At 41.2% G+C, this 14,986-nt stretch overlaps 1 protein-coding gene across 3 annotated transcripts in view; it reads right to left on the bottom strand.

Moving 5' to 3' along the window:
- The window catches only part of Dnhd1 (dynein heavy chain domain 1), a 73,618-nt gene that overhangs the window by 37,266 nt on the left and 21,366 nt on the right, over positions 1-14,986 (bottom strand). For all 3 annotated transcript variants that reach the window (XM_070035204.1, XM_070035202.1, XM_070035203.1), the window contains exons 11-12: positions 7,929-8,200; positions 7,598-7,841 (exon numbers count right to left, since the gene is read on the bottom strand). In XM_070035204.1, the coding sequence (XP_069891305.1) occupies positions 7,598-7,841; positions 7,929-8,200 (516 nt within the window). The remainder of the gene's footprint in view (positions 1-7,597; positions 7,842-7,928; positions 8,201-14,986) is intronic.

Here is a 14,986-nt window from a genome sequence, read left to right as displayed (position 1 = left end):
AGGTTAGAAGATGATCCTGTCCTCGGTAATATTCATTGTCTCAGAAAGTGAGAATAATACCCATGTGAGACTTCATCTTAGATCTGATATTCTTAATTATAAAGCACACATTATGTTAGGTACCACTGAAAAGGAAAATGGGCCAGGCGCTAGTGGATCATGCCTGTAATCCTAGCTACTCAGGAAGCTGAGATATTAGGATCACAGCTCACAGCTAGCTTAGGTAGGAAAGTCTGTGAGACTCTTTTTTTTTTTTTGGTCTGTGAGACTCTAATCTCCAATTGAACACCAGATAAACCAAAAGTGGCGCTATGGCTCAAAATGGCAGAGCATTAGCCTTGAGCAAAGAGAGCTCAGGAATGGCGGCTAGGCCTAATGTTCAAACCTCATGACTGACAAAAAAAAATTAAAAGGAAAATGATACCCTTTGAACTCTGACAGGCCATCCATTACAAGATGCTTAAGTTCAGAGATGTTAAAATATGCCCTGAAGATCAAAATATAAAATAAAAATATGGTATTCCACCAAATTCAGTACATGGAGGGCTTATAGTATACTAAAAATTATTTCAAGTACTTTTACCTACCATAACCAATCTTTTTTTTTCGGTCGTGAGGCTTGAACTCTGGACCTGGGCGGTGTCCCTGTGCTCTTCAGCTCAAGGTGAGCACTCTACTGCTTGAGCCACAGTGCCACTTCCAGTTTTCTAGTAGTTTATTGGAGATAAGAGTCTCTCGGACTTTCCTGTCTGGGCTGGCTTTGAACCATGATCCTCAGATCTCAGACTCCTGAGTAGCTAGGATTACAGGCGTGAGACACTGATGCCCAGCACCATAACCAATCTTACCTTTACAAATTTCCTTTGAGTATTTTATTTAGACTTCTTTTAGAAATAAGAAGACTGAGGCTCAGAAAGGTTAAGTAACTTGATCAACACTGCATAGTGGTAGAGCAAGGATTTAAACTCAGGCTGCCCAAGTTTGAATTATATAGCCTTTATTCCAATATATCTTATTATAAACATGGATAAAATATCTATACATATACACATGTATGTGTGCATATGTGATCTTTATGGGTTTTTCCAAGATGGAATTAAAACACACCTCTGATTGTTCAAGAAATAGCAGATTGGGCTTTTAAAAAATTAAATAAAAAAATAGCAGAGCATGGGTATATTTTGGGATTACTAGTGTACTAATAATCTTATTTCAAAGTCTTTTAAAGGTCACCTTATTTAAGTGTGTGCATGTAAGTAAATATTATTTGAAGAGTAGACTTGCCTATCTCCTATTAGCATCTCTGTAACTGAAAAATGAATTCACGGGCTCTGAGGACAGGTACTGGAGAGATATTTCTTTTTTTTTTTCTTTTTTCTTTTTTTTGGGGGGTCTGGTCGTGGGGCTTGAACTCTGGGCCTGGGCGCTGTCCCTCAGCTCTTCAGCTCAAGGCTAGCGCTCTACCACTTGAGCCACAGCGCCACTTCCGGCTTTTTTCTCTTTGCTTATGTGGTACTGAGGAATCGAACCCAGGGCCTCAGGCATGCAAGGCAAGCGCTCTACCACTGAGCCACCTTCCCAGCCCCTGGAGAGATATTTCTGAGCCATGGAAAAAGAAGCCAGAAGAGCCAGGCACTGAGAGCTGAGACAGACAAAACCTAAAGATGGGGAGCTTATAGAGGGCACCTATGTCGAAATGCCAAGAGGTCCACCTATACTTTAAAAAATATTCCTCTGGCCCCTAACAGTAGACAGGCAATGTTGCCACATTTGGATCAGTAGCAGCAGCTAGGTAAAGGCTGGGGGAAGGCAACAGTGACACCATATGGCATAAAGGAGAAATGGTTTGATAAAATATCAGGGCTCGGGACAGGGAGCTGGAGCTGGATGAGAAAACATATGTGAAAGGTATTCAGGAGGCAGAAGGATGCAGTGCTAGGTTGGATGTAGCAGATTTAAGGAGCAGAAGGAGGAGGAGTACAGGATGATCGCTAGTTTACCACTGAGGCCAATGTACCAGAGAGGTTCAGTACGCTGTCTGCTGTTCAAGGAAGCTCAGGAACAAGATGCCCAGAGTTAGAGATAAGAAGATAAACTATGATCAGCAAGAAGGGTAAAAGAAGTCAGAAGAGGAAGAGATGAAGTGAAAAATTACTACTGCTTTCCATAGTCAGCACGAGGAATACTGTAATAATATTACATTAGGAATACTGTAATAATATAGCATGGAGTCCTTGCTCTTGTTCTGAGTGACGACATTAGCATACTCTGGCCACAAGGAAACTGAAGCTCAGTGATCTTGCCATGAAGCAAGTGAAAGCCAGCCAGGATCCTTACTTCCCATCAGCTCCTCTAAAGAGACCATTTGATCTTTTTTTTTTTTTCTTTGCCAGTCCTGGGGCTGGGACTCGGGGCCTGGGCACTGTCCGTGACTTTCATTTGCTCAAGGCTAGCACTCTACCACTTGATCCACAGCACCACTTCCAGCCTTTTCTGTTTAAATGGTACTAAGGAATGGAACCTAGGGCTTCATGCATGCAAGACAAACACTTTACCACTAAGTTACATTCTAAGCCCAACTACTTGATTTTGAACTAGGAATCAAGAAGCTAAAAGACCAGAAAGACAGGGGAGAGGTGGTGCAAAGCCCACCTGAAACAGGGCCAGAAAGAGAGCAGACCAATCAAAGACCTCTGTTCCTGCCTTGCCAGCATTACAGTCCTCTCCCACAGAGTCAGAGCTTGCATTCATCAAAGCCAGGAAGGCTTTGCAAGAAAGTACATTCAAGCTCAGTCTTTCCAGGCCCCAGTTCTAAGGCCTCTTACTTTCATAAAACAGGTGAGGGTGTGTGTGTGTGTGTGTGTGTGTGTGTGTGTGTGTGTGTGTGTGTGTGTGTGTGTGTGTGTGTGTGTGTGTGTGTGTGTGTGTGTGTGTGTGTGTGTGTGTGTGTGTGTGTGTGTGTGTGTGTGTGTGTGTGTATGTGTGTGTGTGTGTGTGTGTGTGTGTGTGTGTTTGCAAGAAAGTACATTCAAGCTCAGTCTTTTTTTTTTTAATTTAATTTTATTTTATTTGTGAACATACTGTACAGAGGAGTTACAATTACGTGGGCAGGATAATGCGTACATTTCTTACCAAGCATTGCAGCCTCCTCCTTTGTTTACCCTTCACATCCCTTCCCAGCCTCCCCCCTCCCCCCCAATCCCAATCCTTCTCCTTCCCCCCCTTCCTCCCCCCCCCCCCCCCCCCCGCACCGACGTTGTAAAGCTAGTTTTGGACATGACAACTTGTACTTCTCATTGTTGCAACAGGTCCACCTGTATCCTTAAACAACTGGTTTTTCCCCATCTCCTCCACAAGTTATACTGACATCTATAAATATAGTGAAAGCAGGGGTTATACTGTGGGGGAGGGATATACAAAGCAACAAAGAGATAATCTTATAAATGCGTTAGAAACACATGCATGAAAGAAAAAAACATTAAAATACACATCTAAGGGTTCATTTTCCTGACATCACATTATCTGACCTTTTCCGCTTGACTCATATATATACTAGATATTACAAATAAGGGAAACCATGGGACCTATGTTTCTTTGGGCCTGGCTTACTTCACTTAATAGAATTTTTTCCAAACCTTTCCATTTCCTAACAAATGGGGCAATGTCATTCTTTCTGATGGAGGCATAGAATTCCATTGTGTATATATACCACATTTTCTTGATCCATTCATCTACTGAGGGACATCTGGGTTGGTTCCATATCTTAGCTATGGTAAATAATGCTGCAATAAACATAGTTGTGCTGGTAGCTTTAGTGTGGTCTTGTTTGTAAACATTTGGGTAAATGCCCAAAAGTGGGATTGCTGGGTCATAGGGGAGTTCTATGTGAAGTCTTTTGAGGAACCTCCATACTGCTTTCCAAAGTGGTTGAACAAGTTTACATTCCCACCAACAATGAAGTAAGGTTCCTTTCTGTCCACATCCCCTCCAGCATCAACTGTTGTTGTTAGAGTTCTTGATTTTTGCCGTTCTAACTGGAGTGAGGTGATATCTCAATGTTGTTTTGATTTGCATTTCTTTTATGGCTAGGGATGTTGAACATTTCTTCATGTGTCTATTGGCCATCCTTCTTTCTTCTTCAGAGAAGTTTCTCTTTAAGTCTTTCGCTCACTTATTTATTGGGCAGTTGTTTCTTTGAGGATTTGTTGTTGGGGGGTTTAATTTTTTGAGTTCCAAGTATATTTTAGATATGAGACCCTTGTCTGTTGTATGGCTAGTAAAGATCTTCTCCCAATCCGTGGGCTTTCTATTGATCTTGCTAGCTATGTCTTTTGCCCTGCAGAAGCTCTGCAACTTTATGCAATCCCATTTGTGCAACCTTTCTTTGATTTGTTGTGTTTCCGGGTCTCTATTCAGAAAATTTCGGCCTGATCCAAGGAGACCTAGGGTTTCTCCTATTCCATCCTGTAATGTTTTCAGAGTGTCTGCTTTGAGTTCAAGGTCTTTGATCCATTTGGAGTTGATTCTGGTGCAGGGTGATATATAAGGTCTAGCTTAAGTTTTCTACATGTAGTTAACCAATTTTGCCAGCACCATTTACTGAAGAGGTTGTCTTTCTTCCATTCTATTGTTTTAGCTCCCTTATCGAAGATTAGATGGCTATAGGTCTGTAGGTTCATTTCTGGGTTTTCAATTCTATTCCATTGGTCCTGAGGTCTGTTCTTATGCCAATACCAAGCTGTTTTGATTACTATGGCTTTATAGTAGAGTTTGAAGTTTGGTATTGATATTCCTCCAGCAGTGTTCTTTCCGTTGAGGAGCGTTTTTGCTATTCGGGGTCTTTTATTGTCCCATATGAATTTTTGGATTGCCTCTTCTATTTCCTTGAAGAATGAGGTTGGAATTTTGATAGGTATTGCGTTGAATTTGTAGATAGCCTTGGGAAGTATTGCCATTTTCACGATGTTAATCTTTCCAATCCAGGAGCATGGGAGGTTTTGCCATTTTTTAAGTTCTGTGTTGATTTCCTTTTTTAAGATTTTAAAGTTTTCATCATAGAGGTCCTTCACTTCTTTAGTTAAGTTAATTCCTAGGTATTTTATTTTTTGTGGGGCTATTACAAATGGAGTTGCTTTCCTAATTTCAGCCACACTTTTCTCATTGTTGGCATACAGAAAAGCCATTGATTTTTGGGGGTTAATTTTATAACCTGCTACTTTGCCAAAGTTTTGAATCAGTTTGAGTAATTTGGGAGTGGAGTCTATGGGATTCTTTAAATACAAGATCATGTCATCTGCAAAGAGGGAGAGTTTTATTTCTTCTTTCCCTATTTGGATCCCCTTTATGTCTGCATCTTGTCTTATTGTCAAGCTCAGTCTTTCCAGGCCCCAGTTCTAAGGCCTCTTACTTTCATAAAACAGGTGAGAGTGTGTGTGTGTGTGTGTGTGTGTGTGTGTGTGTGTGTGTGTGTGTGTGTGTGTGTGTGTGTGTGTGTGTGTGTGTGTGTTCGATGGGTCCAATAATATTTAGGCTCTGCAGGAAGTGGGCACTATTCATTATTACCATCCTTGGTGAGCCTAAGCGAGGATTAGAAAAATCTTCCTGTTTCCTAAAAAACAAGTCAGTGACTTCTTAACCTACCCTACCATGAACCTCTACAAGCCTAGCTCCTAGGCTGATTCCTGGAACTAGAGTACAATAGCATGTGTCATCCTTCCAATACCTAGGGGGCAAGAGAAAAAGAGGAGACACCACTGAGGTGTAAACCAGATTTTCTCAGGGGCATCAACAAGTGGGCTTTGACCTAGCAGAGATAGGAAGCAGCAAAAAGAGATAAACTTAGATGGGCTAAGGAGAAAGCAGAGAGAAGGCAGCTACTGAGTCCCCCATTCTATGTGGAACCTTTAGGGTACCCTTGAGCTAATATGAACCAGTCACTTAGTAGAAATCATGCTATGATGTGTTATAATAGAAAGAGGTCGCCAGCCAGGCACCAATGGCTCACACCTGTAATCCTAGCTACTCAGGTGGCTGAGTTCTGAGGACTGTGGTTTGAAGCCAGCCCAGGCAGGAAAGTCTATAAGATTCTTATCTCCAATTAACCACCAAAAAGCCAGAAGCAGAGCTGTGTCTCAAGTGGTAGAGTGCTAGCCTTAAGCAGAAAAAGTGAAGAGATAGTACGCAGGTCCTTAGTTCAAGCCTAAGTACTGGCACCCAAAAAAAAAAAAAAAGTCTCCCAGAGCTCCCAAATGGCAGGTGACACCAAACATAACAGAGGAATTGATCACCAGTGAGATTGGAGAAGGTTTCTATGTTGTGGGGTGAGGGATCCTGAAATAAGTGCTGTGGGCATGACCAGCCTCAACGAGGGATTGATTCAAAACCCCGAAGATCTGTTATGCTAGCAAGAGCCAATGTGGGACTGAGCCAGGAAAGGAAGGCACTAGGAACTCTACTAGGCCACAGCTACCACAGCCCAGGACACAGCACCCGAAGCACAGGAGAGCTGAGGCCACAAAAGGATGTATAATACTATGCAAAGAAGAGCATGCAACTAGGCAGCCCCTGCCCTCGCAGAACCAGATGGCATCTGGGGAAGGAAAAGGGAGCAGAGGACACTTAAGAATAAAAATAACCCAGAATTGTGGTATAATCAATTACCCACAATAGACTGAACTAGACCAAAGTGGCCACTTCAAATGAAGAGAGATCCTTTTAATTAGGAGGATCATATTCTTCTCTCACTAAACCCACAGAAGTTAAGAATTATAGAGTGAGGAAAGACCTGCTAGAGAATTTCTATACATGCAAATTGTGGCATAAGATCTGATTTGCTACATGCATGGCGGGAAGGGGGTGGCGGGGGGGGGGGGAACATGATGGACCCTAGATTCTTGAGAACATCTGGGAAGAAACAGAGATCAATAGCCCAAGCAGCAGGCTGAGTTTTTTTTCTCCACCATATTGGTATAAACTATACCATAAAAATACAATGTGTGGGATGGGAAGGGGAAACAAAGGAGGAGGCAACAGTGCTTGATAAGAAATGTACTCATTACCTTGCCCATGTATAATTGTAACCCCTCTGTGTGCTGAGTGCTGGTGGCTGACACCTGTAAATCTAGCTACTCAGGAGGCTGAGATCTGAGAAACAAAGGTTCAAAGCCAGCCAGGGCAGAAAAGTCTGTGAGGCTCTTATTTCCAATTAAACACCAGAAAAAAAAAAAAAAAGCTGAAAGTAGAGCTGTGGCTTGAGTGGTAGAGTACAGCCTTAAGCCAAAAAAAAAAAAAAAAAAAAAAAATCTAAAGATAGCACCTAGGCCCTGAGTGCAAAAAAAAAAAAAAAAAAAATGAACTGATTTTTTAAAAGAAAAAAAAATTATTGAACAACAAAAACATGATTCCTAAGAAATTCAGGGAATATACTTGGAGCTATAATAAGCGGTTATTTGTTAGTAATCCTAAATTTGATGGAAAAGGGGAAGGGGCTTTAGGATGCTCCTATTGTTCAAAGAGGGGCGTGTGCCAAAGGTAGACAGCTGTGGCCCAAGGCAGGCTATGTGACTACAGGGAAGGAATGGAGCCAGGCAATACTCACTTAGCTCTGTCTTTACATCATAGCAGCTCAGCAGCAGCAGCTTGCCTTTTGTCAGCACCTGAATAGGGATTTCAGAGACTTGGGCCTGCCAAGCCTTCAGACGGGTCACCAGTGCTATGTAGTTCTTGACAGGACAGCCTCGCATGTTCTCCAGCTTCTCGGGCCCCCAGCCCTGCAGGAACTCATAGATGACTGTAACCCACTGATGTTCTTTGCAGAATTCCTGCACCTCACACCGCATGGCCTAGGGGAAGACAGGGGGCTTAAGATAGAGGCAGTGGCTAGGAAGAGAAGTGAGCAGCATTGCAGGCCTGAAACCTCAGCTTCTTACCTCCAGCAGTGCCCTTTGTGTAGTCAGTGCATGCTGGATTCGGAAGCTTCTGTCCAAATCCACCTGCAGCTGGTCATAATTGTGAGGCAAGTAATGGCCCCGCAGTCGGTGCCCACAGATCTCCAGGAAATGAGTGGTAACTGCATGAGTCTTCCAGGGTAACACGAATCCAACATTAGGGCCACAGAACATTTTAACAGCATAGTTGGGCTGGTTGTGGAAATCAGGTATTGGGGATTCTGACTCTTGGTCTGAGGTCTCCTCATTTTTCTCTAGTGGAACAATTGAGGTTAATGGTCTATGAGAGCCCTCCAAAGTCCCCATGAAGCCTTTCTCTCTACCCTGAGTGTATGTTCAATGCACATATCCTCACATATCCAATTCTTGCTCATAACTTTACACACATCAATAGCATCAACACAGTTCATAGAACTTACACTTAGAATTCAAGAGGTACAGAATGAAATTTACTGCTTGTCCATGCAGAAAGGGAAATGTACAACATGTTAACTGGGCTATGGAGAACAGCAAAGCCACTCTAGGCTAAGCATCTGGACTTTCTGTTGATTGGCAAATTGAAATGTCTCCCCTACCATGAGGAACCAAGCACACTGCCTCTGCTGTGCAGAATCTGCAGAGTAGATGAATGTGCTCTACCTTTTCCCTTAATTCTGAATGGAAAAATCATATGATACATAGCTGCAAGAGAGTCTGGGAATTAGTAATTTGTAGCACATCATCCTCTGTGGAATAGAAGAAGATGTAGGTGGGAAGAGATGTTGATCAGGCCAGTCCTCACTATCTGGCACACCCCCTTCACTTTTGAAGAACTAGTTAACTATCATGATGAATAGTTGTGCTCAAATTTTTTCTCCAAAGAAAGGTGGGAAAGTATCAAAATCACATCTGTTTATACACATTTGTTGTAAGAAAATCTAAAGTACAGAGTGCTCCCAAGGTTTGGGCCTCAGATCTCTACTGTATTTGTACACACCCTCAAGATCTTACTTGAAGATTATAAGCATGAGCCACTAAGATTATAAGTATGAGCCACTGGTGTCTGGCTATAGTCATCTTTGATTCTTCTCTCACATAGAGCATATCTAGCCATCACAATATCCAGTGATGTGATGTTAACATAGATCATCGGCCTGACTGAATTGTAAGGTAACTAGGATCTTAGAAAGCACATCTCTGGGTGTGTCTGTGAAGGGGTGCCCAGAAACAACTACATCACGAAGGCTCTGACTCCGTCACTGTCTCTGGTACCCCAGCCTCAGCTACTCAGGAGGTTGAGATCTGGAGGATTATGGCTTGAGGCCAGCCTGGGAAGTACAGTTTGCCAGACTCCATCTTCAAAATAATAAGCAAAAAGTGGGGGTATAGGTGTGGTAGATAAGAGTGTTGGGAGATGATGGAAGTAGAATGTAAGATCTAGTTTGAAGAAGTGGGTCATGGGGATGGGAGAAGTTATTTCTTTTTTTTTTTTTTTGGTCAGTCATGGGGCTTGAACTCTAGGCCTAGGTGCTGGCCCTTAGCTCTTCAGCTGAATGCTAGTGCACTACCACATGAGCCATAGCACCACTTCCAGTTTTCGGGTGATTTATTGGAGTCTCACAGACTTTCCTGCCCTAGCTACTCAGCCTTCTGAGTAGCTAGGATTACAAGCATGAGCCACCAGCACCCTGCTAAATAAAACTCTTATAAATTAAAAAAAGAATAGTTCCTGCTTTGGCCTGGTGGATTATTCTGCTAAGACAATATCAGCAAATGCTGAAAGAAAAAAATGAATTGCTTTGGGATAAAGAAAGATTTTTGAAATGTAAAGATTTTTGAAATGTAAACCTCAGATGGTTCAAGATAGCAGCGTATGGGTATATTTGGGGATTATTAGTGTACTGTTCATCTTTTTTCAGTCTTTTAAAGGTCACCTTATGTAAGTGCATTTTACCTTATTCAAACTAGCCAACTGAGAACAGATTGTGAATGTGAGCGCAACCAATCTGGGCAGAGGGGCGGGGCCTGCTGTGTTAGGAATTAATAGAGGAGCAGCCTGCCTGCTTGCCAGATTTCTGGCTGGTGGCACACACTTTTGCACAAGTAAATTTTGCTCTGCTGAGACAGTTCTCTGTTTGCATGTCTATCATTGTGACTCCCATGGTTCCTGAGGAGCACATGGTATTTGAAATAGTGGTTCTTGAGGAACACATGGTATTTGAAATAGTGGTTCTTGAGGAGCACATGGTATTTGAAATAGTGCAGACCACTCACACAGCTTCAAGTCCCTCCTCGATCAGCATTTATGAGGAAGGAGACAGAGCAAAGATAATGAAGCGCTGGAAACTCCCAACAGCCAGCAAGCATTTTCTAGAAAGTGGAATGAGGGCTGATTTGCACAATAACAAGTAAAAGGTAAGGCCCAAAGTAACTGAAACAACTGATGTCCTGTGACCTCTTGAAAACTGGGGACAGTAAGGGGAAACTGCTGGGAGTATAATAAAAATGGAGAAGGATGAAAGCTGGAGAAAAAGAAGGCCCAGACAAAGGTATGGCCAGGAAATAACAGGAAGCCAGCTGACCCTTTTTGTTTGTTTTAGCACTGTAGAACTATGGTTCTATAGAAGGTTAACTGAGTGGTCAGAAAACTATCTTGAATCACCTCTCCTTCAGAAACTACTTAAGAAAAGCTAACTACATGAACAACAAAGAAGAGAGAAAGAGGAAATGACTACTAGTGGCTATAGAGTTGTTGGGGAATGATGAAAATGTTCTAAATTGGTGATGATGATTGAATGGCTCTGAGAACATATTAAAGTGCTGGAGTGTATGCTCTCTGTGGCTGACTTCTGAGATGAAGAATATATCTCATTAAAGCTGTCTTGAAAATCACAAAGCAAACTGTCCTGAAACAAAGACTTAAAAGGTGAAAGATTTATGTGATTCAAATAAAAACAAAAAATATATTTTAAAAGATTTAAAACTATATTAAGAGAGAAAATATGAGACTCCTCCCCCATAATATTTCATGCCAAAGCACATTCTACTCAGATTGCTACATATCATGAAAAAGAAAAAAAAAATAGGCAAAAGAGAGAGAGGAATTGAAGCCAGGTACTGGTGGCTCATGCCTATAATCCTAACTACTCAGAAGACTGAGATCTGCGGATTACAGTTCAAAGCCAGCCCAGGCAGCAAAGTCCTTGAGTCTCTTATCTCCAATTCACTACCAGAAGACTGGAAGTGGTACTGTGGCTCAAAGTGGTAGAATGCTAGCCTTGAGCAAAACAATTAGGGATAATTCCCAGACACGAGGTTCAAGCCCACAACTGACAAAAAAATAAATTAAAAAAAGAGAAATTGCATTTAAGGGAAAAATTAGATTGTCAACACACAATTCACAGTAGTAAAGACAGTGAAGTAATGTATTTCAGATAAGTAAGGGGAAAAAAAGGCATACAACAATACTTTCACACCTTGCAACACTAACTCCAAAAAGATATAAACTGTTATCAACAGAGAAGAACTTGAATTTTGTTTCTGAAAGCTCTCCTAAAGAATATACTGAGAATGAGCTTCAGAGAAAACAAAATTACTGAAGAGATGTCAATGTAAGGAGTGCTACTGAGCTTCACTCATGACTAATTGCAGAACTAAGATTGAGTGACAGGGGAAAGAGTAAGCATAGAGTGTGATGCAACAGTGTAGAAAATGCTTGCCAGGTAGGGAAAGCCTCTCTGAAGACTTCCTCTTCCTTCCTGTTTGGTGGCAAAGCCTACCCCTTAGAAAAGCTGAGGATGTCAGCCATTTGATTTCTTGTTTTTTTTTTTTTTTTTTAAGTAACTAGAAGTAGTAACATTCTCTAGATTTTGACTAGAAGATATAAAAGTGAATCTGCTAGGGATATTTCTGGATAAGATTCTTTTTTTTCTTGTGAAAACTGAGACTCTGGCATAGAGAATTACCCTGGTGACTTGTTGCCCACTTTCTCTCTAGTTTTGCTTAAGCAAAGGAAGTTAAAGCCAGACACCAGTGGCTTGCACCTATAAATCCTAACTAATCAGAAGGCTGAGATCTGAGAATTGTGACTCAAAGCCATCCCAAGCAGAAAAGTCCTTGAGTCTTATTTCCAATTAACCACCCAAACAACAGAAGTGAAGCTCTGTGGTTCAAATGGTACAGTGCCAGCCTTGAGTGAAAAGGCTTGAGTTCAAGCCCCAGGACAGGCACCATTAAAAAAAAAAAAAAGACAAAGGGGATTGGGGAAGACGGTGGAGTATGATGATACATGCCTGTAATCTCAGCACTCAGATAGGTGAGACAGGAGGAGTGTGAGTTTGAAGCAACCTGGTATATAATAATATATACCCTCTCTCTCTAAAAAAAAAAGGAGGAAGAAGAGGAGGAAGAGAGGGGGAAAAAGAAGGGAAAGCTTAGAGTTGCACATTGTTTTAGAACTATAAACAATAAGCCTAAAGAGGACTGGGAATGTGGATCAGTGGTAGAGTGCTTACCTAGCATGCATGAAGCCCTGGGTTTGATTCCTCAGCACCACATAAACAGAAAAAGTCAGAAGTGATACTGTGTTTCAAGGGCTAGAGCACTAGCCTTGAGCACAGAAAGGCTCAAGGACAGTGCCCAGGCCCTGAATTCAAGCCCCACAACTGACAAAACAACAACAACAACAACAAAAAACAATAATAAGCCTGAAGATTTTTTTAAATGTCAATAACAAATGTTTGCAGCCTCTCCAGCACACTCTCCCTTCAAAGATGTTCTGCCCTGACCTGTCAATAAATGCAGGAAGGTGTGTGGAAAAGATATAAAGACGCTAGTTCATAGCATTTAATATTTTGCCACATAATCATACTTAACAGCACTTTTGAGCCATTAAATCCTGGAAGCACTTACCTCAAGACGTTTTGGTTTTATGGTTTAGGCCACTGTAACTGAGCCAAGCTGGAAATATACCTTTCTTGGGAGAACCAATAATTCTCCTTGGATTATGTTAGGATTATGTAGTCCCAAACCAACTCACACATTCAGTCTCACATATTAATAACCAAGATAAGCATAGTTGAAGATTACAAACAACTCCATTACACACATCCTTCTAAGAAGAGGTACTTTTACCAATTAGTTTGCATGACACATTCCCTTGTGGTAAGTTTGTGGCTACATGATTGTCTACAATATGATAGTCCTTATTTTTTTCATTTGTGTGTGTCTGTGTGTGTGTGTGTGTGTGTGTGTGTGCGCGTGCGCGCGCGCGCACACTTGAACTCAGGGTCTCAGACTCTTCTTGGCTTTTTCACTCAAGGCTGGTACTCTATCACTTGAGCCACAGCTCTGCTTCCAGGTTTTTATTGTTTAATCAGAAAGAAGCGTTTCTTGGGTTTGTCTGCCCAGGCTGGCTTTAAATACTTTGAGCCTCGACTACTCAACTTCCTGAGTAGCTAGGATTATGGGTATGTGACTCACCAGCATGGAGCCTATTTTCTCAATTTGAATTAAGTCTGTCATACATATGGGAAAACTTGACTAAAAGATCATATAGTGTCAAGGGTGGAACTGGTGTTGTACAGCTCAAGTCATTTGAAAATAGTAGTCATCTGGAAGCAGAACACTCAGTGGAAATAGAGATAGCTGATATTAGGAATACAAGGAACTGGAAAGATACACAGGGAGAAACAGAGTTAAAAAAATTAGTCATACTTGGAGAGACAGGGTCACTTTGCCTGACTTTCTAATTCCAATTTCTGTGAAGGCTGATGCTGCTCTTTCTTTACTGCCTTTGAATTGAGTAACTTTGTTCTGTGACAAGGTTGAAGAACAATGACTCAAGGTGCCAAGACCTACATGGAGCTATACAAAGTCAATCCCAGTGTGACTACATACAAACAAAAGCGAGTCTATTTTTAATGTAGTTTTGTGGAAGGAACATATAAAATAAAGGAGAAACCACCAATAACTTCATTCCTAGAATGAGAGCAAAATAAAGTTTGCTTCAAATAGAAAACCAATCATTTCAGAGTAATTAGGAACACACACACACACACACACACACACACACACACACACACACACACACACACATTACATATAAATTGATATCGAGCTGTATTTTAAAATATCAGCCAGGCACCAGGGGCTCACACCTGTAATCCTGACTACTCAGGAGGCTGAGATCTGAGGATCATGGTTCAAAGCCAGCTCAGGGAGGAAAGTCTGTGAGGATATTATCTCCAATTAACCACTCAAAAACTGGAAGTGACACTATGGCTCAAGTGATAAAGTTCTAGCCTTAAGCACAAAAAGGCTGGACAGTGCCCAGGCCCACAGTTGAATAAAATATCAATCTAATTTTGAAAGTTCTAAATAATATAGATCTTTACTGTAGAGTTCCTTGAGTGAGGGATTCTGATAGTTCACACAGAGCTAAAATTGTCAACTCTTCATCTCTTTAAAGTTTCACAAAGCACCAAGAAGAAAAAGTCTGTTTCTTCTCCTATCTAAAATCATCTTGCTCCCACACTGTTTCTTTTAAGACTTTTTCCTGGTCATACTATTCAAATCTATCTCTCTCGAAAGACACCAGTGAAATGTGAAGTTTCCTGGTGAAGACAAAATGAATAGTCACATCTTTTTCATTCTTTGTTTTGTATCTCTAAGCTAACTTCAACACCATCTCAACTAAAATGCACACTAAAGATTATGTAAAAAGATTAAATACACCATTATATAAAATAATGCTTTACATAACCTTCATGATATAAAAGATAATATGAAGGCCTGTTTGGGAGGCTGAGGAAGGATGATGTCTATAGAGTTCAAATCCACGTGGACTACATAGACTATGTCTCAAAAAATGTATAATGAGACAATCCTTTGTCTTTTTTCACTGTACCGGATTTGGCTTGCCACAAATATAAAAAAGACACTCAGATGATCTTAGTCAAATAATTGTCATATTTTACACTAACACAAGAATATCATGGTTGGTAGTTTTTGAACTTGACATTTGACAGATGAGAAAAGTGATTGATGATCTGATAGTTTTT

This window comes from Dipodomys merriami, unplaced genomic scaffold, assembly GCF_024711535.1.
Source record: "Dipodomys merriami isolate MVZ:Mamm:240054 unplaced genomic scaffold, mDipMer1.0.p SCAF_25, whole genome shotgun sequence".
Classification (NCBI taxonomy): domain Eukaryota; kingdom Metazoa; phylum Chordata; class Mammalia; order Rodentia; family Heteromyidae; genus Dipodomys; species Dipodomys merriami.
The sequence above is the reverse complement of the archived record's forward strand: the minus strand, read 5'-3'. Positions and strand labels throughout refer to the sequence as shown.